The 11996-nt window shown below is 29.4% G+C and overlaps 1 protein-coding gene across 1 annotated transcript; it reads right to left on the reverse strand.

The window, feature by feature from the left end:
• Positions 1 to 9042: 9042 nt before the first annotated feature.
• On the reverse strand, positions 9043 to 10934 carry LOC127085731 (GDSL esterase/lipase At1g71691-like). Its single transcript, XM_051026243.1, has 5 exons — positions 10691 to 10934; positions 10463 to 10587; positions 9990 to 10235; positions 9325 to 9583; positions 9043 to 9230 (listed from the first exon to the last, which is right to left on the reverse strand). The coding sequence occupies exons 1-5, from the start codon at positions 10932 to 10934 to the stop codon at positions 9043 to 9045; spliced, it is 1062 nt and encodes a 353-aa protein (XP_050882200.1).
• Between the last annotated feature and the right edge of the window lie 1062 nt (positions 10935 to 11996).

An 11996-nucleotide genomic window follows, 5' to 3' on the forward strand; every position in this document is an offset into this window, starting at 1 on the left:
AATGTTGAATTGTTACCACATGCATGAGTCATTGTCGTTGTCGTGAGTCGCATAGTATGAATGAACTATATGCGTGAAATATGACTGTGTATGATGATGATGTTATTGTATGCGATATTGATGATAATTTAGGTACGAGAATGTGATATGTTATTATGCATGATTGTATAGATGTTGTACTCTATTTGACATTCTATGTTGTTATTATTAAAATGAATTCTCACCCCTTCTGTTTGAATATTGTCTTTACATGGGCATCATGCAGATACTCAAGAATAGAGACATTGTTGTGAGTGGAAATTAGTTCTTGGAGTTATTTATTTTAGTTTATTCATGTTAGCTTTGGTTATGCTCTGATATATAACACTAGGGAGAGAATTATTTATTTTGTGTTGAAATTTTCAGAGAGACAATGCATGGTCTCGTATTTGTTTTATGTTTTAGTGCGATAGCACTTGGAGAAGACACACGAGTCGGCGGTTTTAATTTTGTTATGAAAAATATTATGAGATTTTAAATTGGTAATGTTTTTGTATTATGACTCAGCTGCAAAGTTATTCAGACGAGTTGGATGTCGTGTAAACATCCTAAGTGAAAATGTATGCAGTAAAATCTTTTGTTGTAACCTGCGTTATGGAGCAGACTATAATTGTTGTGAGTGACACCTAAGTGATTGTATTTCACTAATTAAATTATTTGATGATTATGTGAGGGTTTTTAGGGTGTCATATCCTAGGAGTTTGACCCGGCCTTAGGACAAGTCTCGTTCATCAGAAAGGTAATTGAGATTATCGTTATTGCTGGCATGGATCTGAAAACCACTTATTCCTAAAGGACTACCACCTTTGAGATCCCAGCATACTTGATCATCTCCAGCTTCATTTCTTGAGTGATTGGTCAATTTGGATTGTTGATATCCATCTTAGCCCGACCTGGACCATCACATGCCCTAGTCGTGGGAGGAGAGTCTGTAGATGTTTGATTGGCTGCATTTTGTGTTAAAACACTAATTGTACTCTGATGTCTTGACTGATGTCATGACATGCTTGAGTAGTATGCTGCAGGATTAGCTAATACAGGATGTACTGAATGTCAAACTGGATGTTATGACATTCATCCCTGATAGCAGATACTGAACTATAGAACAATTGGTTTTTCTGTTATAGCTCAGTATTTAGTTCAGTCTGTTTTTCAGGAGAATAATAGACCTGGCATATAGCCTATTGTCTGAATGTCAAACTGAATGTTATGACATTCATTCTTGACATCAGATACTGAATCATAGGCAGGTTGGTTTTTCTGCTACAGTTCAGTATTTATTTCAGTCTGTTTTTCAGGAGAATAACAGACATGGCATATGGCCAATTGTCTAAATGTCAAACTGAATGTTATGACATTTATCTTTGACAGTTGATACTGAATTATAGACTGGTTGGTCTTTCTGTTACAGTTCAGAATTTAGTACAGTCTGTTTTTCAGAAGAATAACAAACCTAGCATATGGTCTATGTTCTGGACGTCAAACTGAATGTTATGACATTCATTCCTGACAGCATATGCTAAAGTGTAGGCTAGTTAGTTTTTCTGTTTCAGTATTTTTCTCAGGCTATTTTTCAGGAATCTAACAGCTGAGCTAAAATCTAGGAAACTAACAACTGAGCTACAATTAATGGACCTAACAAATAGCCTATTTGTTAGCACCCTAATATGTGGAAATTAGATTAACTTGCTTAACCTTAATTTTAGGAAATACAAGTACAAGGCCCAAGTGCTGCAATATAAAAGGATGGAAATCCTACTTTCAGCAACTCAGGGGTTTGAAGCGTGAAGAATTTATTATACCATCATACTTCACTGCTGTATGTTTATTTGTGTCTTGTATTAGGTTTAACTTGTGAGCCAAGCATTTATCACCTAGATGATTGCATTGGACTAGGGTGTTCATTGAGTTGTAAGTGTTGTGTCACTCTAAGCTTTTAAGCGTGAGTGCTGTATTTCTTGATTAAAGTTGTTAAGCACAATAAAGAGTTGTTTGAAGTATTACTTCGTCATTAACTTTAATCCAATTAAAGGTTGTAATCACTGTGGTGATTGAAAGGGAGTGAGTAGGAACTCTGGTCTTAGTTTAGATTGAAATTGCATTGGGTAGGTATTAAGTGATAGAATTAAACAGTTGGTTTAAGGCCTGAATTAATACTACTAATAGTGGATTTCCTCCCTGGCTTGGTAGCCCCCAGACGTAGGTGTGTTTGTCACCGAACTGGGTAAACAATTCCTTGTGTTATTTACTGCACTTACATTTACCTGCTGTATACATTCCTGTCTGCGCAGAATCGGATGTCATAACATCCTGTGTGACATCGATAGTCTGTTAACTAGAATTTCAGAGTCGTTCTTCCATGGTATGCCCGAGACTCCCCAAGACTTAGAGACGTCCTTAGGATTAGGTTTCAGAGTCGTTCTTTCAGAGTCATTGTCTATAGATAATATGTTATTATGTTCTATCTTGTTTATATAATTTCTTTTATAAATAAATGTTGTGCACTTAAAATGAATTTAAATACAAGATTTGTTATATCTTATATATATTAAAAAACAAAGAAGCAATATTTTTGTAAGGGAAAACTTTAATTGACTTATTTATGGAAATAGTACCTTTTAAAATTACACGCGGTTAAAAATTAGGGTATTACAAAACACATAAATGGAGAAAAACCTAGAGGAGGATGATGATCACTTTCTATCCTTCATGCAATAACCTCTATATTATTAGAGTAATCCCCCTCCCACTTACCTGAATTTATAACACCTAATCAATTTTGATGTGTTATTCTTCTCCTTCAAGTCTTTGTTCTCCTTCTTTCACACTTGTCTCCTTTTCAATTTGCATAGCTTCTACGTACTCACAGGTTTGGTAACTATTCTCACATTTTTACCCCTCAACTCACCTCTACTTTTCTTTCTTTCCTTTATTTTTTTTAATAATTATACATTCTTCTCTAATATCATTATTTCTCTTATTTTATTATTATTGTATTATTTTAATCAAATAAAATCAATAAAAATATTAACTAATTCCTACTAGTCTCTATCGTTTCCACAAAATCACACATTTTTCCAAATGATCACATATCACATATTTATATATCACTCATTCATATCGATTTTTGCCTTGGATACAGATATTCATATTATTATGGATAAACCAACATGTCAAAGATTCTATTTATTTGTATGTTCATATGTGTTTATTTTACTTTTGCAATCAAGTATGATTATAACTATAATTCTTATTATTAACCATATCTTGTATCTAATTAATTATTTGATTAATTTTAACTTTATTGACTAAAATATTCTTATTTTATAATTAGTTAAATAATTAAATAGAATATAAGTTAATAAATAAAAATATAGTAATAACGTAGTAATAATAAATATTGCATAAATAAACAGTTATTTCGAGAAAAAAATAAAAATGTGACACTCTTTATGAGATGAATTAAGTACTTTTTTAATTTAATTGTTAAATTATTTTTAAAAGTTTAGTTGTTAATGTAAAATATATTTAAATTTTCGTCTAATAAAAAAAACATCAGTTAATCATATCATATAACTAAATTTAAAATATTTTCCTATTTTTGAAAACACACTATATTCATTCAAATATCGGTATAACATTATTTTACAATTATTATATATCTTCTATTTTCTCAATTATTCAATATATATGTTTTTAATAAAACTGTAATCTTATTTTTTAATTAAGCTTCAAATAGGTAAACATGTTGTTCGTGTTGAGGAGAAATAGGGACGCGATGGATTCTTATTAGCACATATATTATTACATGCCCTGTTTAATAAATATCACATACATATTCGTGTGAGTATCAGTAAGACGTGTATTCGTGGATTTTGAGATAGTCTCGCATATTTACTATTACTCATGGATACATTTTTTTAAAATTGTAATTTAATAATTTTTCTTATATGATGTATTTAGGTTAGAAAGAACAACAAACATATTACTATATATCATTAAATTTAAAACACTCGTTCTGTATTTAAACGCACAATTCTTTTTTGGTATTTAATATAAACTTATTTCGTAATAAAGATATATATATATATATATATATATATATATATATATATATATATATATATATATATATATATATATATATATATATATATATATATATATATATATATATATATAATTAGAATATTCTCTATGAGTAGTCCATAGAATCTGAAAAGACCACATATTACAACAAATTTCTCCCTCATGTCCAACCTAAAAACTATGATAAAGTTAAAAGAGACACTTTGTAGCGCTAAATTCAAAACACTAATTTCATATTTAAATACAACAAACTTTTTTTGTATTAAATTTAAAATCATTTCTTATATGCTATTAGAATAAATATTTTTTTATATATTTAAAATCAATGATGATAGTTTTTCTATAAATAAATCAAATACTATAGAGCAATCTTTCAATAAAAGAAACTCGTATCATCTCATTCAAGTGTTTTTGAATAATAAATCATTTATTTGAACATAACAACCATTTTTAAATTAATTATAATTACATAAAAATCTCATTATACGAATGGTTCTTTTCTATTCAAACTTAGATTTGATTAATTCATTCCACTTCATATATTGGACCATTGAACCTTGAAGATTTCTGTTGAATAAACAAAAGCTCCATGAAAAATCCCATGGAAGGATCTTGGAAAGAAGAAAGAATGAGAAAACTCTTGATTATTGAACTTGTTTGTTACACTTTGATTCTCTACCCTATATGAGTTAGTTAGAGAACTACATCATAGCTCATATACACTAGCTTCGGATGATGACCTTTAAATGGTTGGTTGCTTCTTTTATCTCCATGGCACTATTGAATTTTCTAGGAAGAAAATAAAACCAGTGGTTGATCTCCTTAAATTAGAATAGCCTGCCCAGTCGGCATCTACATAGCCTCTGATTTGTGTATCTGAACTTCTAGGGAACATAATACCTTTACTAGGGCTTTGTTTTAAGTATCTAATTAATTTTCAGGCTGCTTTGAAACGAGTGATAATTGGTGAATTCAGGAACTAACTCAATTGTCGAGTGGCTAAGATAATGTCACGTCTGGTGGTATTGAGATGCAAAAGCTTATCGAGGAGCCTTCTATAAGTTGAAATATCATCAAATGGTTGATTGTCATCTTGGTGAAGCTCTGTGGAAGGATCAAGAGGATTTATGTTTAGTTTTGATGCAAGAAACCAAGATGATCCAAGAAGATCTAGGCAATAGTTTCTTTGAGAAATGCATATACCTGACTTAGAATGAGCCACTTCTAATCCTATAAAAACATTTGAGAATACCAAGGTACTTGATTTTGAAACTTTTGTCTAGGATGTTTTTTATTCTTTTGAATTCTACAAGATAAATACCTTCTATGATGATATCATCAACATACACTAAGAGGGAAGTGAAAATATCACCATGTTTGAGAGTGAACAAGGACTAATCAGAGGTAGATTGATGATAACATTCTTGTATAAGAAGTTGAGCCAGTTTCACATACCATTTTCGGTTGGCCTGCTTCAAGCCACACAAACTCTTTTGTAACTTGCATAATTGGTTTGGATTGTCTTAAACACCATCAGGAACATTTATGTAAACATCTTCTTTCAAATCTCTATGCAAGAAGGCATTGCAAACTTCTCACTGGTGAATGTTCCAATTCATTAGAAAAACAAGATTTATTAGGGTTCAGATTGTTGTCAATTTTGCTACAGGGGAGAAAGTATCAAAAACATACAACCCTTCTATTTGATTGTATCCTTTGGCCGCCAATCTAGCTTTGTGTATTTCAATAGAGAAATAAAATTTGTGCTTCACTTTATAAACATGTTTTTCTAGCAATAGGCTTCACATGTGATAGTTTATTAACTAATTTCCAATTATTTTTATCTAGCTTTTAACCAATGATCATGTTTACATGCTTATAATTATGACTTGGGTTTAGAACAATTAGTGATAGACATAGAAAATGTTTTTTGAGATGAGGACAATTGAGCAAAAGAATGGAATGAACCAATAAGATAGAGGATACATAAAAATGATGAGTCTTTGTGACTTGAAGAATAATTGTACACATAGTAGTGTAAATATGATGGAGTATGTTTTTATCAAGTAGGTATAATGTGATTTTTTGAATTGGTGGGAACTAGGTGTGGAGATTCATTAGGTGGTGTATTATCATGTTCAAGTTCAGTTTCAATAGATTTGTTAGAGTTAGTAGGTGAGGTTTCAAGTCTAGGTTCAAGCATATTTGGATAATCTGTAAGACGTTTATTATAAAATATGATGAACTGATGTGTTTGATCGACGTTGGTAGGATCACGTGTAGTGAAATGGCCAAATTTTGGGTGGTAAGTTCAGGTTGTAAGGGAAGAAGAAAGTTGATAAGACAATTTTTGTTCATGGTGTATTAGATTCCTTGAGACAAAAATATATTTGTTGTTTATATCAAAGAGGTATGTACCTTTCATACAAGTCTTGTAGCCAAGGAAGACACGCTTTCTTGCTCTATGGGCAAGATTATTTCTATGTGCTTGCAAAGTATAAGCAAAGACAATAGATGAAAACAATTTTAGGTCATGCAAGTTGGAACTTTGATGAGTCATGATGAAATAGAGAGATTCGTTGTCAAGAACAAGACTGGGGATTCAGATCATAATAAATAAAGCATGTAGGACTGCATATGACCAAAATGTTGTTGGTAGATTAGATTGGAAAAGAACGGCTCGAGCAATATTTAAAATTTGTTGATGTTTCCTTTCAACACAACCATTTTGTTGTGGGGATTCTACAGAGTTTATTTAATGAATAATTCCATGAGAAAAATATAAAGAAGTGATTTTGATCTCTGGCCCATTGTCAGTTCGAATGGATTTACCTTTGTGATTATGTTGAGTCAAATGAGGTTAATGAAATTGATAACATGTTTTCTAGTTTCACCTTTATGTTTCATAAGGGTTAGCCATGTGAATCTGCTTACAATCATCTATGGCAATTAGGAAATATGTGTGTCCGTGAATGATGAAATAACAATTGGCCTCTAAATGTCAAAATATATGAGGTCAAAGGGATGTAAAGCTCTACTAGAACTGTTTGAAAACGAAAATTTCCTCTGTTTTTCAAAATGACACACATCACAAACAGACTTTTGATCAACATTTATGAAAGGAAACTGAATGTGTAATGTATTCATACGATATACAAATATGTGGCCAAGTCTAAAATGCCAAATGACATTATCAGGTAAAGTAACATGATTCATGCTAGAACTACCCATTATCTTATTTGACATGAATAATTAATACAAGTCTTGCACCTTGTCACCAGAAACAATCATCTTCTTGGTGCTCCATTCTTAAATGAAACAAGAGAGACCATTAAACTCGACTGTGCAATCAAGTGATTGACACAGTTTTGATACAGAAATCAGGTTTAAATAAAATGAAGGTACATTTTCACATATGTTGAAGCAAATGCATGAGTTGCTCATATTATTTAGAAGTAATTGATGATGCTTTTGATCTTTGTTAATTGATGTGTGAAAAGACTTCCAAATTTTGATCATTGCCACCTGTGGAAGTGTGATTAGAAACTTTTGTTTCAATATGAGGAGGGAATCCATGCTTGGCATACAATGTATCGATCGTTGCGTTTTGGAAAAAAACATGAGCAATAAGATTTTCCTTTGAACTTTTATGCATATTCGACAAGGGAAATGGGTTCTTCATATTCATTGAAGTTTTCTTGTCTCTCATGAGTAATATCTAAGATTTTACAACAACAAAATTGAGATTCAACTCAGTCGAGAATCTGATCGCATGAATAGTTGTGTGATATTTGCTTGCATTGCACATAGCTTCACAAGCACACTTGTTACGACAAGTACAAGTAGGGATTGGACGATAAATCACAAGTTATTTACTCTATATGAGTTAGTTAGAGAACTACATCATAACTCCTATGCACTAGATGTATAATAACATTCATGACAGAATTTTAAAACTCTATTCTGACAGTTACAACCAACAATCTTAATAACTTGTGCATCAAGTCATTTTATGATCAATATCCATAATGCATGTCATACATGATCTTTTGCATATAAGCCTTCAATCTCATGTCATGATATCATATATCATTTAACAATTTTAATAAGGTACAAACATAATGAAGTTAACATTATCAATTTTTTTGATAAATCTGATACTTTATTACGAATATTTGAAAAATATGGTATAAAAAAGGAATAATTAGTCAACAAGTCATTTAACTTAATTTAATGTTTCGCTTTAGGCCCTTAACCAAAAAACTGTACACTTTGGTCCCTTAAAATTAGTTTTGTTGGCATTATTGGTCCCTTTTGTTAATTTTTTTGAAAAAAACGTTAAATGTTGCCAACCTGACATGACAACTTAGCAAAATCATGAGATTTTTTTATTATGATCATCTTTAACATAAATGATGATATTTTTCATTATTTCTCTATAAAAATATTTTCTATAATTAAATTTTACCATTATTCCTCCATTTATCATCATCTATAAGCCATAATTATAATTTTTGTGAAATTTGATTTGGTCACATTATCATATTTTCTTCAATCCAGAATATTTCTTAACAATTTTCTTCATCCATAAAAATCATCTATTGTCTCCCACCAATCAAGAACAACAATAAATCCATAATAAATCGAGAATTTATCATTGTTCTTCATAAACGTCCAAAATAAAAACTCTGATCCATCTTTCTTTCACGCGATTTGAAAGAAGAAAAAAACAAAAACTGGCAAAATATCTCTTCCACACAATGTAGATACATTAATGCACATGAACTAATTTCTCAATATCCATAGGAAAACATATATGTGTTCCACCAAAACACTTATCAACAAATATTTCATTTACAACTTCAGTGCTATGGCCAAAAACTGGCAAAATAATTTCGATACAATATAGATACATTAATGTGCATGAACTAATTTCTCAATATTCATAGGAAAACATATATGTCTTCCACCAAAACACTTATTAGCAAATATTTCATTTACAGCTTCAGTGCTATGGGCAAAATCGTAAAAATAATATTCCTTTCGATTTTCACAAGGGTTTCCTCCTTCTCCAACACATGAATCCCAAATATTTGTCAACCCTAAACATTAAAAATAGAAAATGTAAGTGTTACTAAATATTAAAAAACATGTTATAGTGTTTTTACAACTAAAATTAATTATTTATCAACTCACCAAAATTTTCAGGGGAGTTTTGTATTTTCCTGAACAATTTAAAACTATCCAAAATAGTGAATAGTGATCCTGAGAGTTTGGCTTTCAATTTCAACTCTTGAAGTTTTCTTGGGAGCTTGTTTGTGAAGAGGTTAACTACTTGATTAATAACTTCATTGCATTCTTGAGTATGTGGTTTTTTTATGATGAAACCTGGGATACAACCAATTGGACCAAGGCCAATTATAACAAATTTTCTTCCACCTAGATCATAAATTTTCTGTAGTAAAAAAAGTTAGTGAAAAGTTGATTTTATATATTTAAAAATTGAATTTTTTTGAATCTCAATTTCAATTTTTCTGAGTTTTTGGTCTTATTCTATTTTATTACAACTTAACACTACGAAATATCAAAAATGAGATTCATTTCGGTCAAAGTTTGGATCATTCAGGCATTCAACATTTTTCAGGTATTAGATCAAGATCAAATAGTATAAATAGTATAAATATATAACTATTTTTAATTTTATTAAATAAAAATGATTTAACTTAGAATTTAATCTGTTTAATCTTAATTCAAAATTTAGGGTTTACGAATATGTGAATGCGTCAAAATAATGATTGCAACAAAATTGGTTCAAAATTGAATTTCTTTTTTGTTAATGTTAAGTCAACTTAAAAACTTACCTTTATATTTGAACCAAGTTGGTCGATAAGGTAATCTGCAAATTCTTCAGGATTAATCATTTTATTTTTTCCCATTTCTTGTTTAAAATAATTGAGAATGTAATCGTTGGAACCGGTTGATAAAAGAAATATAGATTTTGATAAGTAGTGTCTCAATTTTGTTTTGCTTTGCAAGTTTCTTGGAAGATCATTCATCACTGTTGAGGTGAAATATTCAACTTGTTTCTCCAATGACAAGCATTCTCCCTTATACACAAAAAAAAAATAGAAATATACATATGGTAAGTAACCAGCATTTTATAAATGATCGAAAACGTGCATAAGTGTCACATATACTAGCTCAGCTGAAGAAAAAACATAGATATGTTAAGTCGAAAGTTAACACTAGGATTCAAATCCTAGAAACTTATAGCAGTTATTATTACTCCATATACAGAAAATAAAATATATACATTAAATTTTTTCTTTCTTACATTTCTTGTTGAATTCAAGATTCCACATGAGCCTGACGCATAGTTCATACCCGACGTTATTTGATATCTCTCGGTTGTTGAAATACCGATGTATGGAGGTGGCATTGGTAAACCTAATTTAATTGCTGCAAAAATTCATCTTAGAAATTGTTTTTCTTGCAATTTAAGAAACCATAATGATTAAAAGTAAATTTCAAGAAGTATCATAATAATAAATAGTAATGATACCAATAAGATCTGCAAAGGTTTTGCCATTGCTAAACCTTCCAGTAGAGCAATTATTGAAATCTATGCCATATGGGAAATTATTAGCTTTAGCAACAGTATTCAAATTGTTGTTATTTCCAGCATCTACAGTTGAATCACCAAAAACATACAAAGCTGGAACAAGACCCTTTGTAGAATAACATTTTGCCAATGAAAATTGGAGACTAATAAGGGATATAACCCAAAAAACTTTAGATATAGACATGATCTTTTGTTGAATAGAAATATATGATAATTGTGAATGATTTTTGGTCTTATTATATATGACTATTAAGAATGTTTGTTTTATGATTTGTTGTCAGATATCTTAGACAACTTTGTTTAACAATGTTTGTGTTATGTTTTGTTGTCAAACTTGTAAATACCAGTGTTATCGCACAAGATTGTTATAAATAATATTATTGTATAAATGTTAGTAAAATATAAACTAAACAATATATTCGATTGATTAAAATATAACAAAAAAATAAATTAAGATAGTTAAATAATTATATAAATAATACAAATAAAATAGTTAGACACTTTCAACATAACTGAATTCAATAATTATAATTATCATAATTTAGTTATTGAATACAGGGATCATGTTGTCAAGAACAAATTGGATGGGGAAATAATTTTTTATTCAAATATTAGTTTCGTGTTTTTTGTATGTATTAGTGATTTTTTAAAAGTATTATTGATAAATATGTCAATTTTTTATATCATCAATCTTAAAAACTTTTCCAGTTTTTAAATAAATTTATCGAAGAAAACTTTGTTGTCCCGTATTATTTTGTTAAAATGAACAAATATCAGTATCACATTTTTTTATGTATCACTTGAAATTATTTGTTTCATGTTCTTTTATACTTATCAGTGACCTATTTGTTCAATAAATTTTCAATGTCTCGATAAAAAATATTTATCTAGAACTTTTCATATAATTATCATCGGTAAATACATGTATCTTATTTTTCAATATATTTTCAATTCATTTTTAAATTTATAAAATACATTTGTGCATGAATCTTGAATGCTTTTTATAAAAAATTATAATTCATATATTATAACTATTATATTTTTTTCTTAAAAAATATCAAATAATTATTAAATCTAACTAATTGATTTGTGACAAATTATTTATATGAGAACTATCAATATACATTATTTTTTTAAAATATATAGACCTTGTTAGTAAGGATTAGTTCAAGTAGTTGTGAAGTTGGTGAGATGCATGCAAGTCTAGGAAGTAGCATTAATCATGGTTTGTCGCCTTGATAAAGGT

The sequence above is a fragment of the Lathyrus oleraceus genome, chromosome 5, assembly GCF_024323335.1.
Source record: "Lathyrus oleraceus cultivar Zhongwan6 chromosome 5, CAAS_Psat_ZW6_1.0, whole genome shotgun sequence".
Lineage (NCBI taxonomy): Eukaryota > Viridiplantae > Streptophyta > Magnoliopsida > Fabales > Fabaceae > Lathyrus > Lathyrus oleraceus.